This window comes from Palaemon carinicauda, chromosome 24, assembly GCF_036898095.1.
Source record: "Palaemon carinicauda isolate YSFRI2023 chromosome 24, ASM3689809v2, whole genome shotgun sequence".
In the NCBI taxonomy this organism is placed as follows: domain Eukaryota; kingdom Metazoa; phylum Arthropoda; class Malacostraca; order Decapoda; family Palaemonidae; genus Palaemon; species Palaemon carinicauda.
Genome location: NC_090748.1, coordinates 4,224,946 through 4,249,496, shown reverse-complemented (window position 1 = coordinate 4,249,496; position 24,551 = coordinate 4,224,946). Strand labels below are relative to the sequence as shown.

Genomic DNA, 24,551 nt, shown 5'->3' with positions numbered 1-24,551 from the left:
CTCCTTACACTGTATAGGTCTATGTTAAAAAGTAACCCACCGATTCTTCTCAGAAATTTTTTTTATGCTATATTTGATAAAATATGTGTATTTTACTAGCACCTATGACATTGCAAAAACTAAGTAACTCCTATCTGAACTATTACAAACGATAAATAGCCAACAACTCAAAGTTAATAATAATTTTCTGTATCTTTATTAAAACCAATTAGATTTTCTAATATAGAATAAGTATTGCTAAATTTCATTAGTCTTTTAAAATAACATTGTTTTATCAAATTACCTATAAGAAATCCTAACTACTCTCATAATTCTACCCTTCCTGGTCCAATTTTTTTTTTTAAATAAAAAAGCTGTATTAGGCTAACAACTGAAATCGCAATCTCTTATGCTAAGACTAACTGATGATATTTAGGCACAAAGCCAAACTACTAGAACCAAGATGAATTTAAAACATGAACTCCCCCCCCCCCCATTTTTTCATTTGAAACAAAAGTTGTCATCATAAATTTAAGCAGTTAGTTATCAAGGATCACCCATTTCAATTTATAAATATCATTATCTTCTATCTGAGAAATGCATCACACTCATACCTTCGTAGGTCTATAAAAAAAGTGTACATGTGCTATAAAACATAATGTTCACAAAATTCAATCCAAGAACCTAGTTTATTTCTGACAATTAATGCCTATAGTCAACTTTGTAATATAGAAGCCTCAGAAAATTCATGTGGCAACCCTCCTATAAACTGTTCATTAACTTTCCTGATTAAAAAGGGCCCCTTTGTATTTTCTTAATCTACATATGAATATCTAAAAGCTAACTGCAAAAATGCACAAACCCACCTACATGTACCAACACAAAATTAATTTGTATGCAGTGGTAATGTATTTAACTGGAATAACTGTCCAAGGAAAGAGTAGAGCACAAACAATAGAGTGCACCTCATCACCATGCTCATAATCATGTTTCAAAGCTTGGGCAGTTGTTTCTCATACAGTATTTAAATACAGTACTGTATATTCATATCACATGCAAATAAAATACAGGATAGATGTGAAAGTGTTTACCGTACATGCTTAACCATGTTTACTATAAAGCAATTAATATACATATAAAATTCCACTCGTATAATATACAAATTTCTGCTCAAATGGAAAATCACCCCAGATTACTGCAAAATACTTATATAGCCATTTTTAACACAATAATATAAATAATAATTATTAAAATTAATATCAAATGAGCAAAAGAAATCAAAATACATATGTAGAAAGTTACTCATGGCTATTCAGTCCAGTCACTAAATTTACTTCTTTTGGAGGTCTGTCTATTCTGAAAATATGCTTTCCATCTTTTAATGTCATGTTTCAAAAACTGTTACCCAGTTAGATCTTCCGCAGGTTATTTGCATACTGAATTGTTGGATGAAAATTTTATAATACAATCTTTTCATTAACTCATTGTATATGATTCAAAAAGTTATTTATACTTTTGATCACTTTTTACATTAAAATTTTCTATGACCATGCGAGTAATCTCTCGGTTAACGCAGATGTTACGTTCTAGACCTTCCAGCGATAGATGAAAAACCGCTAATTACCAGAAATCTACAGTACTGTACATGTTTTTTTATTTTTTTTTTTATTTTTCATATTTTTTTCACAAATTTAAGCACCCATTTTGCCAAAATGTGTTTCTTGAAAGTAAACTTCCTATCTAGAATTACACTAAAAATTTTAAGCCATATAAAGTTAAAAAAACATTATCAATATTGATATCTGAATGTTGAGGAGCAACTATCCTTGACCCTCCAATACAATTTTTAAGCTAAAACTTACTTAAACTGTACATTCATCCTTATGCACTCATAAATGAACATTTATAAATCTCATCACTCATGAGCGTATGTACTACTTGATCTGGCTTCGCCATTGACCAAAGAATACAGTATGTCCATTTATTGTGCTTAAAATAAACAGGATTTTAATAACACTGACGTTCCACATAAGTGTCTCCAATAAAACGTCACATAAGTGTCTACAATAATAATGATTGTAATATTCACAAAATATCGTATTATGAAATAAAGACACCGAATACTGCATACTTCTTCACTGTTTACGATTTTAAGCTCGAGACTACCAGCTTTCCAAATCAGCTTGATAAAGGCAAACTACCAAATTTTTTTTTTTACTCTCTTGCTAAAAGAGACAATTATAACTTGAACTACCATTTTCACATTACCAAGTAGTTTTAGAAAAGATACTTTTCTCATTTTAATCATCGCTGATTCTAATAGCATATCAAAGTTTTGTGTAACAGGTGTTTCATCCTTGTTGCCGATGCACGATGACTACAAAGCTTAGGAAATTATTGAATTTTTTGCCCAATTGTTTAGGTAGTTTTTGTGCAACGGTCATTGTAACAACTTTGGTATTTGTTTATTATTGTACGTTAGTTAAAATGCAAGTAAAACACCAGTTGTTATCAAAATTGGTCGTTCATAACATAACAGCTGTTTTCGCTCAGTTGTTTATAGCCATATGAGTAACTAACAATACCTTTAACATTCACTCATTTTCGGTTTTTAACTTATTGAACTAATAAGTTGGGATAAAGAGGTGGAAAAAAAAGAGGTTGGTTGATTATAATTTGGTCTCAAAAGAGCCACTTGCATGATACACGAGATAAAAGATAAAATAAATTTTTATGGGTGAAAATTTGATACTTGCACAATATGCGAGATCCTAAGTGTTACAAAAATATATTTGGTATTCCTGCAATTTACTTTATTAATTTTTAGGCTAAAAGATTGCTATTTATGATAAAAAATAATTTTTTGGGCTCGAGCCATGTCGTCCTGATGAAAGTTCCTTCTGGCAACTTTTACAGTATAATATTTCTGCGATTGAGATTACAAGAGAATTACCGTTAGGTATCACAGGGTTCCAAACCCCCTGAAACGACTATCCGAAGATATCGTGTATAATCAGGGACGTATCCTAAGATAACCATAGATATCTGTACCCCAAATAGACCTTACCCAGTCTAATCCACTAAGGGGAAGGATAAGTAAGTAATTAAAATATGAAAAACAAAAAACTTGTGTTCTCAGAAATCAGCAATATAAAGAGCCTGCGATAGATTTCCATATACTGTATTTGTAAATACACGATGTTCTGAGGAAGCACTAAATGAACCGTGATATGGCGAGGGGTTACTGTAGTGCACTGTACAGTACCAGGTATTGAGCAATTTCTAATTTTGCTTTATCTATAACGAGATTCAATTTTTTTTAGAATTTTTATTACAGATGTCACCAAATTATGAAATAATCTTGCTCCCCATACAGTTTGAATAATAAGGACACTTCAAAGTGGGTGCAAATATTCTTATAATGACCAGGCTCACATGAGTTTCATTTCGAAGTACTGAAAAATCGTTTTATAAACAATTTTCTTATTTCATTAATATATTATTTAGTACAGTACTGTAATAATTTTTCCTACCAATTTGTTTCCTCCACAGGAGCCCTTTATGTAGTAACATAACTGGCTTTTTCAATAAGGATTACAAAGTGGGGCAATCGGTAGAAAGCAGACCTTTTCCACGCCGAGCAGTCTTGTTTTGCTCTTAACTCCACTGCATACATGTATTTCAATGCATTTTCTTCAAAATCTAATGGATTTGTCCTTGGGTCATACCCCTCATGTCCATCAAGTTCGTTGACAATGGTTCAGTAGTTTTTGTGTAATGTTGTTCAACAATAAAAAGTAAACTAACAAAATATTTGCCATTCACTTGACACTGCTGTGTACTCGTACTTTCATGTACTTTATCCAAAATGTTACAGATTCATCGTAGGGTCATACCCAACATGACTACAAAATCTGGTCAAACAATTGGTATAGTTGTTTTAGTGTAAAGTTGCTCAAAAACAAATAAACAACAACCGGGGTGTACATATACCCTTCGCAAAATCTTCGATTTTGGTAATGGCCAATAATAAAACTACTATGCACATAGCCATCTCCAGTGATTTTTGTACAAGTTTAGTATCAAAGTTTTAATGCTTGTTTGCTTTTGTGTATGCAAAGCTGTAGTAACATAGGTAGAACTTTGGTACTTCAGTTCCCATATCACCGTCCTATTGTCATTTCCTATTTCAATATTCCCATATCACCGTCCTATTGTCATTTCCTATTTCATTTTCCCCATATCAACGTGCTATTGTCATTTCCTATTTCATTTTCCCCATATCAACGTTCTATTTTCATTTCCTATTTCATTTTCCCCATATCAACGTTCTATTGTCATTTCCTATTTCAATTTTCTAACTACAGAGCTGTAAAGATTATGAAAAGTTAAAATAAAGAAGCAAACAACATGAAATTTATCAAATAACTCACACAGTGTGGAGTGATTGTGATGAATAATTGCACAGATAATTTACTTTTAATAAGCTCATTAAAATGAATTTTGCTTTTATTTTACTAAATCTAATTTTATATAGATAGGTCATAAAATATATTACTTGAAAATTTCAACATTGGAGCCAAATTTTGGATGTCATACATGATACCAAATCTAAAAGATGAATTTATTCCATTTTTTTTTAAATAGTTTCATAGCAAACCCTCAGCATTGTTCTGTGTAACTACATGTACATATAAGCATTCTTTCCTATATGAAGAGCTTCTACACACATAGCCTGAAAATACCATAGCAAACAACCAATTAACACAGTACGTTTCCCGGTACAGTTCAAAATTTTACGTACCCTTTGTTACAATAATGTTAGTAAAACAATACCAATACAACCAAATGTTTACCATAAAAGCCTATGCCGTTTTGTACCTTTAAACTTGATTTTATTTATATATATGTACATCAAGAAGAAAATTAAGTAAAATTTAATTTAAAGGCTATAATTACTGTTGAGAAGAATATAACTAGAACACAAAATCTTCCATATAGTCCTCCTATACAGACACAAGATAAACTACAAATATACACATAAGTACTGAATCTAAACTTATATATTTGTAATTTTAAACATACATTCTTTACTCCTGTGGACCTGTTAATGACAGAAATTAATAAAAAAAAATGGATGATGATAAAATAACATACTAAAGCTGGAATTACAGCAAAGAATTTTTCTTAAAAATTATAGTGATAGGTTATATTTTGCTTGGGTTTACTATTAATGTATATAATATACTGTAAAATTTAATTTCTAAAGGGGAGCAGGTTCTCCTGAAAATATAATAAAACATTAATTACATGGGGGCTTGGTGTTTCTTGTTTCAGAAAAATGGGAGAATGATTATAAAGACACAAATTCATTGGATGAGATCTCTTAGATAGTATAAACTTTAAGAGGAATATCAAGGTAACAAAGTATACATTATACTAAAACTTTCAATGAGAAAAACTAGATATATATTTTGAATTTCCTGCCGTGGTATTTGGCAAATAGAAAAAAAAAACAATCAATTTTCACTTTTTTTTTCAATAACAACTTATAATTGTCTAAAGATTAAAGAAAAAATGGTTAATGTAGATGCACTGTGAGTAAAAGGGAAAGCTGATCAATGCCCATGCCAAAATGCAAAGGGTTATTTCTGTCTCATGCATATGTTAGCAACAGAATCATGGACAAATTCTGATTAAAGATCACTCCACCATTTGAAAATTATTGAAATATTGTCATAGAAAATGAGGATAAAACAAAAGTAATATTAATTAATAAGAGAAAAACCTTCAGAATTCCAAACCAGGAAAATATATAGCTTTCATCTAGCATGCTTGATACAAAATGTTGGTGGTTTGTGGACACCCTTTATATAAAGTCTACATTACTCTTCTATCTACAAAACTGAAAACAACTATAAACTACAAACAGCCAATGAATTAAAGGGGCAACTATTATTACCAAAGAAAAATAAAAACAAGCTGACTTGCCTTCCTTATGCTATTACTGAATTCCCTAGGATATTACAGATAATAAAAGGGAGGGTTTACCTATAGGAGTGAGAACAGGCTCGGCAGAGAGGACCACTCCCTGTGAGACCTTCACCTCCGAGGGTTGGATGAGCGTCGGGCCCTCCACGATCTGGATGATCTGGACCTCTTGCAAGCGGCGGCCTGAGGCCGGACTACGGCCCGCCGAGGGAGAAGGGCCACCCGGGCCACTACTGCTGCCACTCGCCCCGCCCACCTCTGCTGTCATTACCCAACATCAACCATCACCATTCAGCACCACTCACCATCACCTCTTGCACCACCACCTCAATTTTTTTTTTTCACTGCTTCTTTTTATAACTGAACTAGAGTACAATGCTGTGTAAAATTCTGGGGGTTGTACAAAAGGGGACTTGCAAAAAGTAACATGAATATTTTCATCTACCATGCAATTATACTATCTGTAATAGTGATGTTCCTGAGAGCTGCAGTTTATGAAATACAGTATCTAATTCTTGCTTAATTTTCTTACAAGGAAAATTAAACCAACATGCTTTCACTGAGGGTACACAAGGAGGGAGGGTACATAACAGTTAAATCTTATCAACATTATCAATACAGCAGTGACACAAAAGGGAAAATTCCTACTCTGAGGAAGGGTGCTAGTGGTGGAGAGTGAGTTGTGACAATATAAAAAACAAAATCTCTCTCTTTTTTTTTCTTCTGTTTTTTTAATCTTAAAAGTGCACAGAGCAAGCTTGATGAATCCCAATATAAAACAAGGCTTAATACACACTTCCAACCCCCTGCCATGCAATAAGCATAGGGTATGGTCATATTTAGGAGCCATGTGCATCATAGTACAGCAGCCTTATGAAGGAGAAGGTCAGTTTTACAGTGCTAAGATATGAATGCATGATTTTGGACTGTGAACAGTTATCAGTTTTTTTTTTTTTTTCTAAATTACAATGCAAATCAATAGAATCAAGAAAAGTTTTGAGCATATCTTATTAACAAAAATGTGCAGTGTGAAGTACAGTATTAACTTTGTTTTTAATAATATACTTGAGCACTAAAAGTCTTATTTTCAAGCAGAGCATCGAAACCCATTACCAATCACTAGCATCCAGTCTGAAGGAGAGAATCGGGTATAGATTTATGTCTACTATACTAGTGATAGAACAGAAAGGACAGACTGCCAAGAGTACAATCATTTTATATATTGGTGTTAACTATACTTACCAGTTTTCTTGGATAAAGAATCTGCGGGAGAAGATGGCTGTCCTGCTGTGGGGGTCAAGGACGATGATGACTCCTCACATTTTGTTTGATCCTGACCCTTGGATTTACCCTCCAGTGACGCATCATTTGAACCATCTGCTGTGTCTCCCCCATCAATATCTCCGCCATCATCACCACTGCAATTAAACGCACTTTTCAAAAATCTAAACTACCCTAATACTGATGCTGTAAGATATCACCGGAAACAAAATGAAGGAAGTTTACTTTGTATCAACTATGCACCTTTCCCTAAGAACTCATCACACATTTTATAGACAATGAGAATCACCAATGTTAATTCTTATAAAATATATATTAACTTTAGAATCAATAAACTATCATATCAATAAACTATCACAATAAATGCTTTTAACTTACTCTCTAAGGGCATCAGTTGACGATGTAGGTTGGTCATCAGGGTCTGGAAGTGGCGTCTGCGTGTGTGCCCTGCGATTTCTTCCATCTCGCGCTGTGTATGCTTCCTGTGCCTCCTGGATATGCCGGAACCATCTGTAAAATCACAAAGAAATTAACACATCGTAAGCTAAATGTCACTGATACAAAAATACAGTCCTTAAATACAACTAGGGTATGCAAAGAAGAGTGTCAAAAGCAAGGAAGAGAAAAATACAGTACGATATTTTCAATGCTTCTGTTTTCTGGCATATATGATACTTGATGGAACAATTACAAATATTGGTTAAAAGTCTCTCTTATACACATTTAGTGACTTGAACATGTGAAAATAGGTTGCTATTTTTTTTAAGAGATATTGATTTCTAAATAAATAAACTCACCATAAAAAGTGAGCGAGTTATACATACAGCATCTAAAATATGGTATAGATTAAATTGGGAAATAAAAACCGTGTAAAGTAAATGGTGGGAACAAAAGGTTGAGAATGTTTTTTTTAATAGATGATGACTAGACTGAAACCCTTTTTACACGAACCTTCCTTTTACATACAATAAAGAAAATCAGCCGATGACGAGGGTTATAAGCACAGTAATGGAGAAGTATTTCAACACACTTTAGACTATAAACTATAGTCAATTCTTTTTAGTGAGGCAGATTTGCACCAACTCGTTGGGGTGCCCTTTTAGCTCGGAAAAGTTTTCTGATCGCTGATTGGTTGGACAAGATAATTCTAACCAATCAGATAGCAAGAAACTTTCCCAAGCTAAAAGGGCACCGCAGCGAGTCAGTGCAAATGAGCCTCACTAAAAAAAATTGAGTATAGTAGAGTGGCTTAAATAGATACAAGCTATTCGAGATTCATTAAGATACATTCAATTCCTGAAATAAATACTGAAAACCATAAAGTAATATCTGGTCTTGGCATACCGAGTATATAAATAAAAACCGATACAAGAACACTGACTTTCAACAAGTGAACCCAAAAATGTCAAAGATAAGATAAAGGAATACGATAAAAATATAAAGAACGAGCCAAGTATACTGATGTACACTTCATAGCTCTGTAGGACTTACAGCTTTCAAAGTTATCACCAATTATATCACAACATGGACTATGCAACAATAATCTTTTGAGAAAGAGAGAGTCATCCATGTTATTGTTGCAACAGCAGTGATTCCATGACAGATGGGATCGCGACATGTCTGCTTCTAATTAAATCACCTTCCATCCAAATACAGCCACAACAATTAAGAGCGAGCGAGAGAGAGAGAGAGAGAGAGAGAGAGAGAGAGAGAGAGAGAGAGAGAGAGAGAGAGAGAGAGAGAGAGCTCTGAAGTATGGAATCATCATCTCCTCCTCCTATGTTTATTGACGCAAAAGGCCTCGGTTAGATTTCCCCAGTCGTCCTATCTTCAGCTTATTTTAAATCAATACTTCAATATTTCAGTCAAATAAGTTTAGATTGACTTCATATATCTATTTTGACACATTGGATTTGGCCATGGAAACTGTGGTTCAGCTGTCAAATTCTCATTTCTATGTCAACATCTCATTTCTAGGCTATTTAGCAGATGGGATATTGTGGAAAATCTATTGTTACAGCAGCCATTTTGTAAAATCCAAGATAGTGGCCATATAAGCACAGCCATTTTGTAAAATCCAAGATAGTGGCCAATTTTGTAAAATCAAAGATGGTTGCCATAACAGTGTTTTCAGGGCAAATGGCATCATTATTTTTCTGATTGGTTAAACAAATTTCCAAAAACAGTGTAGCTTTGATATTCTTCCTAAAAATCAGGTGAAATTACATGAGAGAGAGAGAGAGAGAGAGAGAGAGAGAGAGAGAGAGAGAGAGAGAGAGAGAGAGACCCCTATTACAAATAATTTATGGGGCAACTAACAATGTATTTGAGTACATCAAGTTATGATTATAATAACCATTCTGACTCCCTTGCACCAATCCTGCTCCCCCAAATTGACTCAGTTTACGAAAACCAAGTCTTGTAACACCAGTCACTTCAAGTGACTAAAAACCTGGATACAATGGAACAGAATAACAACACCAAAAAAGTCCTTTCACATACAATATCAAATACAAAAATAACACGGCCAATCCTGTCATCACCTGCTGACCAAGGAGCCACGCCTCCCCTCCTTGTCATGCTGATGGGAATGGTGGTAGTGATGATGGTGGTGATCTTTACTACCGCTTACAGATGACGAATTTTTCTCGCTCTTATCTGAGAGCGAACCACGTCGCTCCGACCGGAATTTTTCCAGAGCACCCTTCTCTAACTGCAGAGACTTCCGACGGAGTTCCCGAAACATATTCTCCCCGACACATAGGTCGCTGTCTTCAGGTTTTTGAATCAGCAGTTACGTTCGACATCAAACATTCCCGTCGGGGTCTCTGCTCTGACATAACTCAGAAGGGTGTTCATATTTGTAACTTCAGCCGCACGAGTCTACACATTTCAAGTTTTTCGATTATCACAAATACATTAATGGCTATTTCTGGGAGTAAGGGGCCAAAGTCGTGTTCCAAGTCATGTCAAAATATCCTTTAAGAAATTCCAGACTATTAATAAAACATATCATAGATTAGAAATAAGATTGACTTAAAAAATCAATGAACTTGAGGTACAAGCAAAGTGATCATTGTTTATGCTCCAGTATCACAGCTTCGTTTATACACTTCATGAGTATATAAATAAGAATTTATATCAGCAGGTCACCAGGTGCCACCAAACAACAGGCCTAAATATAAAACCTTCCCGTTAGATGATAATACTTCGACATAAATCCGGGTTGAAAAAGAGTGGAAAAACTTCTGAAATACATCAGCCCAACATGTGATCTCTTCTTTTACCAAATTACACGCAAGGCTGCACCACAATGAACGGCAGAAGTATCCCATGGGTTATTATTGATAAATGTCACAGGTTCACAAAAGCAATACTAGAAACCACCAACCTGCCCTCATATTGCTGGATTACAGCTTTATGTGATATTTCAACCAGAGGAGGACTCATAGATTTGCCAGATATTCAAATGTGATATAAACAAAAATACATGTATGTATGTATGTATGTGTATATATATATATATATATATATATATATATATAAATATATATATGTATATATATATATATATATATATATATATATATATATATATACAGTATGGGTATATATAAAGCTATTATCTAAAACAATAGATGCATTATGAGGTATTTTTTTACATGAATGAAAAATAGGGCATTGACAAACTATATACTGTATGTATACATATACATACATACATACATATATATATATATATATATATATATATATATATAAAAGTAATAAAACTTTAATATTCTAAAAAAAAAAAAAAGAGGTAGAGGTAGAAGTCGAGTACAAGTTAATGCGAAGAAACACTTATCCCATGAAAGAGCAATGCCGGAACTAAACTGGTATGACACTGATACCCAAATTCTTTTTCTTTATATAGCCTACGACTTTCGCTCCATAAAACCCCCCCAAAAAGAGAATTATATAGACATGAAATTTTATATATCATTATTATTATTATTATTATTATCATCATTATTACTATTATTATTACTATTATTATTATTATTATTATTATCATTATTATTATTATTAATTGGTAAATCACAACACTAGTTGGAAAAGCTGGATGCTATAAGCCCGGGGTCTCTAAAAGGGGGAAAATAGCACAGTGAGGAAAGGAGATAAGGAAAAATAAAATATTTTAAGAAGGGTAACATTAAAATAAATATTTCCTATATAAACTATAAAAAAATAACAAAAACAAGAGGAAGAGAAATAAGATAGTATAGTGTGCCCGAGTGTATCCTCAAGCAGGGAATTGGGATCAAACTTCCATTTCTTTCACATAAATATTTACCCCTCGTTTAAAAGAGAAATTAAACTTCCCCTCATTTGAACAAGCTCCAAGCCAAGTTAACCCTAAGAAGGGTAAATGCAAAGAAGGACGTAATTTTCAGACCAACATCTTCTCTAGCCTTGGGTAGTGCCATAGCCTCTGTGCCATGGTCTTCCAATGTCTTGAGTTAGAGTTTTCTTGCTTGAGGGTACACTCGGGCATACTATTCTATCTTATTTCTCTTCTTCTTGTTGTCTTAAAGATTTCATAGTTTATATAGGAAATGTTTAATTAAATGTCAATGTTCTACATATTATTTTCCCTTGTTTCCTTTCCTCACTGGGCAATTTTCCCTGTTGGGGGCCCTCGGCTTATAGCATCTTGCTTTTCCAACAAGGGCTGTAGCTTAGCAAGTAATAATAATAATAATAATAATAATAATAATAATAATAATAATAACAAATGTTTTCAGCAGATTTCCAAAGAAGGGTTAAGAGCGTAGGGAACACTTTTAGTATGTCAGCATCTATAAATTCCCCACAGTCAATGTTCTATTTACCTACACAAAGGATGAGGAATTGTGGGGAAAGGCAGGAAATGGAGCAACGTTGTATGTAAACACCGGAAACGGCAGGGAGGAGGAAGAGGAGTTTGTGATGTAGTGGGGGGGGGAACTGTTCGTTCATGTGTGTGTGTTCTACTTCACCCGGATGTCAAAACAAATATAATATATATATATATATATATATATATATATATATATATATATATATATATATATGCATCGAAGACACGAAAACGAACGACTACTTCCATAAGTTGTTACTTGAATTTTCGGGAATGGTAAAGAGGGTGTCATTTCATTGTTTTTTTTTTTTTATGTTTTTATGTTGACCAGGCTGACATGAGTCTTTTTATAGTTTATATAGGACATATCTGTTTTTGACATTGCTTTTCCAACTAAGGTTTTAGCTTGGCTAGTAGGAATAATAAAAATAATAATAATAATAATAATAATAATAATAATAATAATAATAATAATAATAATAATAATAATTGAGGGTACAATCGGCCATACTATCCTATCTTATTTCTCTGCCTCTTTTTTTTTTTAACTTTATGTATGAAATATTTATCTTAATGCTGTTGCTGTTCTTAAAATATTTTGTTTTAATTGTTAATCATTTTTCTTGTATTTCCTTATTTCCTTTCCTCACTGGGCTATTTTCCCTGTTGGAGCCCTCGGGGCTTATAGCATTCTGCCTTTCCAACTATGGTTGTAGCTTAGCATGTATTAATAATAATAATAATAATAATAATAATAATAATATATTATTACTATTATTATTATTATTATTATTAATACTAGCTAGCTACAACCCTAGTTGGAAAAGCAGGATGCCATAAGCCAGGGGCTCCAACAAGGAACAATAGCCCCGTGAGGAAAGGATATAAAAAAACTACATGAGAAAGTAATGAACAATCAAAACTAAAATATTTCAAGACTAGTAAGAGCATTGAAATAGTGTAAGAACTTTATATAAAAAAAAAAAAAAAACCAGGTTTACCATTCAGCACCTTTAGTATATAAAAATATTCTCTCCACCTCTTTGGATGCTGGCTGCTTTAACTATAGTCAATTCATTTTAGTGAGGCAGATTCGCGCCTATTCGCAGGGGTGCCCTTTTAACTCGGAAAAGTTTCCTGATCGCTGATTGGTTGGACAAGATAATTCTAACCAATCAGATAGCAGGACCCTTTTCCCAGCTAATAGGGCACCGCTGCGAGTCGGTGCAAATGCGCCTCACTTAAAAAAAATTGAGTATAAACACCTGGACAAATTTGGGCTTCGAGCAATGAAAAATAACACAAGGTGCTTGTAAGTGCGAGGCGTCAGGATTCGTTAATGCATTGGTAGACATGTTTACCTATCAAGTCATTCACACTTTCGTTATTCTTTTATTTTTTATCATATCTTCCATCTGGCACCTTCAAAAGGTTATCAGTGTCTTCATTCCCTATTGTATTTAAGGTCATAACACTTATCTATTTCCTTTCTTCACTGGGCTATTTTCCCTGGCGGAGCCCTTGGGCTTATAGCATCTTGTTTTTCCAACTAGGGTTGTAGCTTAGCAAATAATAATAATAATAATAATAATAATAATAATAATAATAATAATAATCCCTGTTTTCTCCAGTCCACTTTTCAGAGGAAAAAAAATTCCATTACAATTATTATTACTAGCCAAGCTACAACCCTAGATGGAAAAAGAAGGATGCCATAAGCCCGAGGACTTCAACAAGGAAAAATAGCCCAGTGAGGAAAGGAAATAAGCAAATAAATATACGATATGAAAAATATTTAACAACTAATAAAATATTTTCAAAACAGTAACAACATCCAAACAGATATTTCAACATAACATTTGCTGCAAGTTTGAACTTTTGAAGTTGTACTGATTCAACTACCCGATTAGGAAGATCATTCCACAACTTGGTCACAGCTGGAATAAAATTTACAACTTAAACTTCTAGAATACTATGTAGTATTAAGCCCTCTACGAGTCATCGCTGTTAACAGCTGATTTATGCACGCACCTTTGGGAATAAGTTTTCCTAAAGACTAAGGCACTCGATTTTAAAATAAGGCTTTCTATGACTCAATGTTAACATTATAATAGATAAATGTATATACATACATATATTATTGCTGCTCCGGACCAGAAAACCTAACGTTTTGATCAAATAAATTATCAATTTTGAAATTAAACTCATCCCTTTGCGGGACTTAAATCATGCCTTAACAGGAGATACACAAACACTTGGGAAAAATACGATGACCAATAAACTTACACCTACTGACTGACTGAGTCACACCACCAAATAAAACAGAAGAGAGAGAGAGAGAGAGAGAGAGAGAGAGAGAGAGAGAGAGAGAGAGAGAGAGAGAGAGAGAGAGAGAGAGAGAGAGAGAGAGAGAGAGAGAGCATATCAAATCTGAAGGAGGGAGGCTTCAAATTCACCGAAAGAGGATGGGACCATTATTCGCTTCTCCGTGCTAATTTATGATTAGGCAAGGTTCTTAATATAGCTCCTAAGTACTCACTACGTTCTGTACATTTCACACTCGAGGTCGTATAAGCAGGATATCAAAGAAGGTAAAATATATCATTATAGGATATCCATCCTGATAATACCATTTGTTAGTTTACAAGACAGCTGCGTTACCTCTTCATTCCATCAGTTGACCTGCTCTTACTGGATGCCCGTGGCGGGGATTTGAGTCGCGTTAGTAAGGGCATGCTGAGGGCGTCAAGGACTCCTGAAAAGCCTTCTGGTTCTGGTAGGATGGCGCAACGAAATAAGGCTTTTAGCTGCTGTTTCTCGCTGATAATATTCCTTAAGCCGCTTTTATATTTAAGACGTTCAGACTCAAGAGACAAGCGAAAAAAGAGAGATTCTCAACAGTCAGAATTTCATAGACATCACTTCACACTAATCATCACAAAAGGAAAGATTCGAAAGAGTAAAATGAAGCATCAGCGAGTCTTATCAAGACATTTTCACCCCGCTGGCAATACCATCGTGATTTTACAAAGAAGGAAAGCTTCCCGAATGAGGTTGTCCGACAAAAATGCAGAGATGGGTGGGACAGAGGGGCGACTGGTGCATCAAAAGCACATGCACACAAACACACACACACACACACGCGCCTACGCCTTTCGCACTTTGAACAGTCACTGACACAAATCCAGCACTAACCAACAAAAACGGGTCCCATGTCTCATTTTCTCTTGTTCAATTACTCGTCTCTTTTGGGATCTACTTTCCATTCATTCAGATGTTTCTTTGGGAAGCAGATGATCGTTTCAAAGTTATAGTAACGGCAATTAAAAGAATTAACAAAGAATTTCATCACCTCAACATTTTCAAAGTCATGAGAGATATGGGAGGGGCCACAAAAAGCACTTTAAAACGTGGTTAAGTCACCGAAATAAGTGTAAGAGAAAATTAAATATTAAGGGATCCCTCGCACAATGATGGCGCCGAGTGGCACTTGGTGATCACTCTTCGCAGGGGGATTCTTGCGACAAAAGGGAGATACCAGAGAAAACCAAATCAGTTAGAAAGGAAACGAACACACGAAACTGTCACGGGAGAAATACTTGACCCCTCCAAATAGTATGCTTAAAATCACGACACAAATGGTTTTGCCTCGTCTCTCTCTCCTTGCACTAAGCTATCACATACACTCACTCACTCTCTCTCCCTCTCCACCATCACCAACAATCCCAACACACAACCACCCCTCCATTCTCTCATTCCCCCTACTCCCCTACACCCTAAGTTCGTCAGCTTTCACCCTCCTCCTCTACTCTTCAACTAGCACAGGAACTGTGCCAACTTCTTCTTCTTCAACGCCCCTTCCTCAACCCCCAACGCCCCCCGCCCCCGGGCCTTCTCCCCCCTCAAATCACCCAGCCTAACTCATGCAACGAGTTTCCTCTCGGTTCATAAACACAGGGCCAGATAAGCAAACGCTAAACTCGTCTCCTGACAAATCACGGGTCTGTTCTATACAGAGGAAAATGAGAGAGTCAAGTGCTTGCACCAAGTCTCCCCCCCCCCCCCTCCAGGTGAATAGTCCAGTGTCATCTTAAACTATGAGATAAGTTGGAGAAGCATCACAGTCATGAGGGAGGAACAGACAGAGAAGGAGAGATGGTTTTAGGAGCACCATAGGGTGCCAAAGTAGTCATCATCTCGCGTCACCTGAGAGACAAAAAAGATGGAGGAATTCTTTTCCCCCCCATGCCTAACCCGGCCCTAAAGTGGTCAGTATGAGATTGAAGAGTATATCTCTCTCTCTCTCTCTCCTCTCTCTCTCTCTCTCTCTCTCTCTCTCTCTCTCTCTCTCTCTCTCTCTTCTTTCACTGTCTGGGGTTAGAGTCCCCTTGCTTGAGGGTACAATCGGGCACACTATTCTATCTTATTTCTCTTCCTCTCATTTTGTTGAAGTTACAGTTTATATAGGAAATATTTACTTCAATTTTGTTACTTTTCTTGAAATATATTTTTTCATTGTTTCCCTTCCTCGCTGGGCTACTTTCCCTGTTGGAGCCCCTGGGCATAAACATAACATCCTGCTTTTCCAACTAAGGTTGTAGCTTAGTAAGTAATAATAATAATAATAATAATAATGATAATAATAATAATAATAATAATAATAATAATAATAATAATAATAATTATCAATATTATACAAAGCCTCAAATGATAATCAATTCCTGAAAGCTGATAAAATGTCAAACTTATTTCATTTCAGTTACTACAAAATTCTATGCATATTTAATCTACGTCAAGATTAGTATTCTTGGGTGGAAATAAATTACCATTTCCAATTCTAAAACCAGACTTTTGATCATTGCTTATAATTACCACAAGAAAATAGATATTGACAATTGCTACACATTGGGCAGCCAACAAATCGTGTCGACACGAGAATAGTTACAGATGGCTTCAAACTGTTGGAACCTAGATTTATGTCTACTTTAGGCTCCAGAGCCTTTATATATGCGGCCCCCAGACTATATAATAAGCTCCCACGAAACATCCGACTGATTGAAGACATTAAGGCTTTCAAGAGGAAACTGAAGACTTTTATTTCATGAGTCTTTTGACAGTGACAATTTAACAGTAAATGAACAATATGTGACTTGAAACGATAAATACTGTGAACGAACAAGGTAAAACGACAGTGGAGGTCCTGTAGAGAGTGGGGTTCCCCTGCTGTATGGGACCGGAAAAGCAGCCATCAAAGTAAGTAATTCCACACAGGTGACAGAATGCAGTGGATTGAAAAGAAATTGGGCAATATGGCCCGGCGAAACCATTCTGTCCAGTCATGACATATGCAAAACTGATTGATTGATTGATTGGAGATTTTCTGGCATCCTAAATTGGTTTATTAAATGGTAATTATGAAAAACTCACAACATAAACACTCAATACATCATTTACAACACAGGAGAACGGCCGAGACGAAATTTAATATTATCGACATTGCTATAATCAAAATGAATAACTAGGCCCTCCCTCATATAAGAAAAAGGGTGGAACCTTTCCAAAACTTTCAATTACTCAGTTGGCGTATGTAGTGACATTTTGTTAGTAGTGGCCAATCTCATCATATGATACTAACTGAAAATGAGTTACAATATATATATATATATATATATATATATAAACTAAAATAACATTTATATCAAGAAAATAAATTAAAAAGATTACATATAATGTTAGTAAGCGACGATTACATTGGTTACCCCTTAATGTTTCCTATTCGTTTTCTCTTAGGGTCAACTCCAGTATCCATTTTCTAAAATGAGATCGTGCACACACCACCGCCAATTTCCGTCGATATATATTATTATTATTATTATTATTATTATTATTATTATTATTATTATTATTATTATTATTATTATTAGCTAAGCTACACAATTTACGGTTAGAAATTATCTAGCAGGAGAAAATTTGTTTTATTATAAAACAATCACCAATTTTGATAATGAACACTAAATGACTAACAGTTGTTAAATCTAACTTTAAAAAAATATTATATCCTTACACGGTTATCAAAAACACTGAGAGAGAGAGAGAGAGAGAGAGAGAGAGAGAGAGAGAAAACATTTACTATTGGGTAAAGCGATTTGGTTTGAATGTTTAAGAGAATTTTTATGATCTTGTTTAACTTATTCTTGAACTCGTTTACCGTTACTGTTTACTACATCCCCTGAGAGAGAGAGAGAGAGAGAGAGAGAGAGAGAGAGTAACGTAAAAGTAGAACTATGTTAAATTTAAGAGGAAAACTAGTTTTGACTTGGATCAAAACTAGACTATCTCTTACATTCGGTTCCTGACACGAAGCGCCAAAGAGAGTGACTGTCGATTTAGATAAATAGTATATAAAACAAAGGCCTAGTATGTACCTCTGAGCTCCATCCAACCAACGGAAACATCACGAGTGGCGTACAAGGTCTTCTACGTGGAGAAAGCAAATTTTTTTCTGTGGTTTTGCAGTACATCGAATGACACACTTCAGTCCAAGTTTGCGAACTCGTCACAAATGGTACGCTGGAATAAACTATTCTTTCAAAATAACCAAACTTAAGAGAGAGAGAGAGAGAGAGAGAGAGAGAGAGAGAGAGAGGGGCTGATTATGAAGACTTTAACAATACCCAGCGTTAGTATACGACATGGATAGTCATATGACTCCGTGTGTGTGTGTGTGTGTGTGTGTGTGAGAGAGAGAGAGAGAGAGAGAGAGAGAGAGAGAGAGGGGGGGGCATGTTGACTCCGGAATACTTGAGTACCTCATGACATTTGAGAGGTAAACATTTCATACTTATAAAACCGAGAGAAATAATATCTACATTATAAACGAAAGACGCAAAAGGAACATTTAAAATGGAATGTCTCTCTCTCTCTCTCAAGAATAACTAGAAAAGCACTAGAGTGCAGACCAACGCCACGGCAGCTTATATCTCGAAACCAGCTTGCCTTTACCAGAATCAATTTAGAACGTAGGCTTAGTTGAATACGGTGTGACAATCACGTGCAAACTTATGGTTAAGGTTATGGTGAATTCGGTTGGCATTGACCTTTGACCTAAGGCCTTTCAATAACCACTTCAACCTGTCAACATAAAAATTTAACCCCTGAAAGTTTCATTACTCCATGAGTAAAATTGTGGCCAGGCCTCTTCACAAACAAACAGAGAAATGGACTAACATGGGCTAAAACAACTTCTTCCCAAGATAGTTGGCAGAGGTAATTACTACTGAGTAGTATAAAAAAAAAACAATAACAATAATACAATAGCAGAATAACTTCCGGGGAAAAAATTGAAATATCTTAAATGCCGCCAATGTCATACGCCTTCCACCTCTCCGTCAACCAACAATTTCAACAGCCAGAAGTCTTGCGAGAGAGAGAGAGAGAGAGAGAGAGAGAGAGAGAGAGTGAGTTCCTCTACTTCTGCTTTAATATTCGATATACTTTGCATCACAGGGCTGCAAATGGAAACGTCTTCATCAATGATATTGTAAAGGCAAGATTCATTACAGGTACCTGAAACTCATTTCTCGATAGACGTGAACACGCCGGGAAAAAAAAAAAAAAATTCTTCGTTACTAGCAACGCTTATATGTGTCCTCGGCAAGACTCTCGGATTGAGAGAGAGAGAGAGAGAGAGAGAGAGAGAGAGAGAGGATTCCAGTTCAAGGATAGAGTTGAGACACCAAAGTAAAAACAAAAAAAAAACAATTTAAGTGACGTTCATTGTTAAAACAAGTCTCTGGAAACACATAAACAAAGACCTGATGAACTGGATATCTCTCTCTCTCTCTCTTCTCTTCTCTCTCTCTCTCTCATCTCTCTCTCTCATCTCTCTCTCTCTCTCCTCTTCATCTCTCTCTCTCTCTCAGAAGTACAGTAGGAGAGTCTTTTCTTAGCATAATTATTGAATTTCTAAGTAATAGATTGCAAAGAGTTGTTGATGGGGCACCCTACTGAGTAGAGGAATGTGATTTCTGGTGTTCCTCAGGGTAGTGTTCTTGGCCCAATACTTTTCATAATATATACACATGACATGTGGTTTTGGCAAGAAAACAATCTCGTTGCATATGCAGATGATGCTACTCTCTTTGCAATAATTCAATCTCCTGAAAGTAGATCTGGGGTTGGTTGATTCTCTTAGAGATCTAATAGAATTGCTGCATGGTGCAAAATAGAAGAAGAAGAAGAAGAAGTATAATTGAATGTAGGTCGAGGGCAGTAGCTCTTTAACATCCAGATCTTTGCATAGCTGATGTTTCTCTTAATGTAAACAACTCTCAAAATTTTAGGTGAAATTCTTGATTGCAAATTTACTTTTGAGAAATATATTCGGTCTGTTCCTTCTTCAATTTCACAAAAATAGGCTTATTGACATATTCGGTATTCAGTCTATTCAAAAACAATATTATAATAATTCTAATTCACCATATTTCGAGGTATTGTTCTCCTGTCTGGTCTTCAGCTGCTGAATTTCAGCCTATGAAATCCCTATTCCTGATCTTGATATTACTTTGGCACCTTCGTTCACTTAGTTCTTTATGCACATTGTATTATATTTTTCATAATTCCGACTATCCACGTGTTTGCCTAGCATTCGCATGGCAGCAGATCGATCCCCGCCTGGGACCGTGAGTTTAAGCTGTTTACTGGGGAGGCCACTGCTGTGGTAGGGCACCACCGTGGCTTGCCCGGCTGACGTTCTGGTGAGTATTTATTCTGATGGAGCTGGAACTGAAACCAGACACCTTTAACCTTTTATCCTTTATTACATATGCTGTTCTCTAAGATTCCTATCTCCTCCATCATAGGCCTCAACATTACACAGTATTTAAGTTTTATTCCAACTAAGAGAATATTGTGGAATGGTTTACACATGATAGATCTATTCTAAATATTACTGAACATATTATGTATTCTTTATTCATAAATTTTCATGTTTTTTTATTTCCTATTTCCTTTCCTCGCTGGGGGTATTTTTCCCTGTGGAGTCCTTGGGGTTATAGAATCCTGCTTTTCCAACTAAGGTCTGTAGCTTAAATAATATATATATATATATATATATATATATATAAATGATGTAACCCATTCAAACCTACTTGACATGAATTTCAAGTGCACAATTATAGACTCTCTCTCTCTCTCTCTCTCTCTCTCTCTCTCTCTCTCTCTCTCAATCTTCGAAGGAGTTCCGCCATGATGGCCTTCTTCGCAAGGCAACAAACGATCTCTTGTTTTAAATTAATTTTTCGCATTAAAGGAAATCGTCACCAGATGGCAGGGCAGGCAGTCCAATGGCCGGCAAAAGAGGACAAAGGGAACCTTTTGATTTTCCTCCTAATCGAGAGTTAATCATCACATCCGCAAATCAGTGTCTCTCTTTCGATCTCTGTCAACAGCCCAGGTTTCATTGGATCTTTTCTCAAAGAAGGCTGAGGTCAAGAATCATTTCCGGAAAAAACAAAGTGAGATGAGATGAGGGGGTTAGGTCAGGGTTAAGTTAGGTTACATAGGGGGTATGTTAGGTTAGGCTGCGACAAATCAGGTTATGTTAGGTTACGTTACTTTAGGTTAGGTTACGTCAGGTTATGCTAGCAAGGGATACGTTAGGTTAGGTTAGGTTACGTCAGGTTATGCTAGCAAGGGTTACGTCAGGTTATGCTAGCAAGGGTTACGTTAGGTTAGATACGTTAGAATAGGTTAGGTTAGATCATGTTAGGGTTGGTTAGGTTATGTAACTACGCCAGGTTAGGTTAGGTTAGATTAAGCTGGTTTACGTTAGATTAGGTTACATTACGTTAGATTAGGCAAGGTTACGCCAGGTTATGTTTGGTTAGGTTAGGTTAGCTTTGTGAAAACAACTCGACTACGAATGGGAAAGTATTTTTTTTTTTTTTTTAAATGAGATTACAGAAAACAAGTCCATTTAGTGAGTATCTGTTTTCCGTCAGCATTATAAAATAAAACAAAAATCCAAATCACGTCCTCATTATACTTGAAGGTCAAGTTTAGAAACAACCAGTTTGCAAGAGCCTAATAACTTAATTATCGCCTCTTGTCAAGAGAAACACCAATTATAAAGACTACACAGAGTCCATTAAATCTCCAACTGTCTCTACTTGCAAATTTCATCATTAAAAAATATTATTTTCAAATAATTCAATAAAAAAAACTTATTTTCAAATAATTCAATAAAAAAAACTTATTTTCAAATAATTCAATAAAAAAACATATTTTCAAATAATTCAATAAAAAACATATTTTCAAATAATTCAATAAAAAAAAACATATTTTCAAATAATTCAATAAAAAAACATATTTTCAAATAATTCAATAAAAAACATATTTTCAAATAATTCAATAAAAAAACATTATTTTCAAATTTTTCCATAAAAAAAACATTTTCAAATAATTCAATAAAAAAAACATTTTCAAATAATTCAATATATTTTTTTTCAAATAATTCAATAAAAAAAACATTTTCAAATAATTCAATAAAAAAAACATATTATTTTCAAATAATTCATTAATATTTTGCAATTCATAGCACTTCCTGGATCTCTTTAGAAGTTGTATAACAATTTAACACTCATTTTTTCATATTAGTTCTTTGCCATTCTTTAGCCATTCAAAGTCGATGTTGGAAGTAAAAAAACATTACAATCGACATTTTGTAATGGAGATGAAGGAAACTGGAGAAGGAAATTGGGCAGGAAAACGTCAGCGAGAAATTGACACACGTAACTATGCTACAGACTTGATCTTAATACTCATAAAGTAGTGTTGAACACGACTGCAATGTTACGGTGCCCATTGAACGATTTCCATTTGTGATACTCTTGTGGGCGGTCAAAGTAATTTACTTCGTTTTTGTTACCATAATCATTATGATAAGCAAGAGGATGGTGTTGCCTTATTATTATTATTATTATTATTATTAAGCTACAACCCTAGTTGGAAAATTAGGATGCTATAAGCACAGGGGGACCCAACAGGGAAAATAGCCCAGTGAGGAAAGGAGAGAAAGAAAAAGAAAATATTTTAAGTATAGTAACAACATTAAAATGAATATTTCCTATAGAAACTTTAACAAAACAAGAGGAAGAGAAACAAGATAGAATAGTGTGCCCGAGTGTACCCTCAAGCACGAGAACTCGAACCCAAGACAGTGGAATACCATAGTACAGAGGCTATGGCACTACCCAAGACTAGAGAACAATGGTTTGATTTTGGAGTGTCCTTCTCCTAGATGAGCTGCTTACCATAGCTAAAGAGTCTCTTCTACCCTTACCAAGAGGAAAAGAGCCACTGACCAATTGCAGCGCAGTAGTTAACCCCTTGGGTGAAGAAGAATTGTTTGGTAATCTCAGCGTTGTCAGGAGTACGAGGACAGAGGAGAATCTGTAAAGAATAGGCCAGACTATTCGGTGTATGAGTAGGCAAAGGGAAAGTGAACCGTAACCAGAGAGGATCCAATGTAGTACTGTCTAGCCAGTCAAAGGACCCCATAACTCTCTAGCGTTAAGGGACGACTGCACAAGCGCAAATCGAGGGCAAACCTGTCTTGATATTCAAACAGTGAAAACATCATAAACAGGTCTGTTCTTTACCTCATATAATCAAACACAATATTTTCCTTTATCCGATTCCAAGAAAAGGTCCGGGAGAAGACAATCAAGCTAGAGCAGCCATAGAACAGCCAGGGAAACAAAAAGGTGCCAATCAATACTTGCTGGAATTAATGGGGACAGCAGCTATACTATTTCAATGTGCATTAAATCAATCTCGGACTTTTGAAGACAATATTCAGCCACATTCAATTACCCAACTGTTCAGCATACATTAAGATCTCATGGGACGTTGAAACGTAACAAAATTAGTAAACTACAAACAAGTCAGCATTTTGTTTTTTCAGATTTATAAAACATACAGATGACCTTCAATTACAAAATCCGAAACTTCTTTCTATGAAAAATTGTAGCAGCAAACTACCCTACCAAGAACAGATGAATTTCAGGTTGATGATAAATATCTCGGAGTAAGACAAATTGCACATAAAGAATTGCCAGGCAATCACATGGCAGTAATAAACGGTTATCAATAAATAACAAAAATTATCAAATGGTTTTTCAAGTATATAAAGCAAATAGGTTTCTAAAATACTTCAACACGGCGTTAAAGGGAAGTCCAGCTTTAATACCTTGTTTTGGAACCTATCAGAGAAAGAGGATTCAAAAATCCATCAAGGCAGATATTTCTGAAACAGAACCTCTGGGCACTCCGAGAGAGAGAGAGAGAGAGAGAGAGAGAGAGAGAGAGTGTGTGTGTGTGTTACACAAGGATTTTGGCTGTCTAAAAGACTTTCATC

At 35.1% G+C, this 24,551-nt stretch overlaps 1 protein-coding gene across 7 annotated transcripts in view; it reads right to left on the bottom strand.

Annotated features, from left to right (window-relative positions):
* LOC137618050 (serine-rich adhesin for platelets-like) overlaps positions 1-24,551 on the bottom strand; it is an 81,965-nt gene that overhangs the window by 8,865 nt on the left and 48,549 nt on the right. For 3 of the 7 annotated variants that reach the window (XM_068347994.1, XM_068347992.1, XM_068347993.1), the window contains exons 2-5: positions 9,795-10,230; positions 7,630-7,761; positions 7,213-7,388; positions 6,031-6,231 (exon numbers count right to left, since the gene is read on the bottom strand). In XM_068347994.1, coding sequence (XP_068204095.1) covers positions 6,031-6,231; positions 7,213-7,388; positions 7,630-7,761; positions 9,795-9,997 — 712 coding nt within the window. In that variant the 5' untranslated portion in view covers positions 9,998-10,230. Of the gene's footprint in view, positions 1-6,030; positions 6,232-7,212; positions 7,389-7,629; positions 7,762-9,794; positions 10,247-14,794; positions 15,829-24,551 lie in introns of those variants that run through there. The other 4 variants (XM_068347991.1, XM_068347998.1, XM_068347996.1 and 1 more) reach the window with 3 other exon arrangements.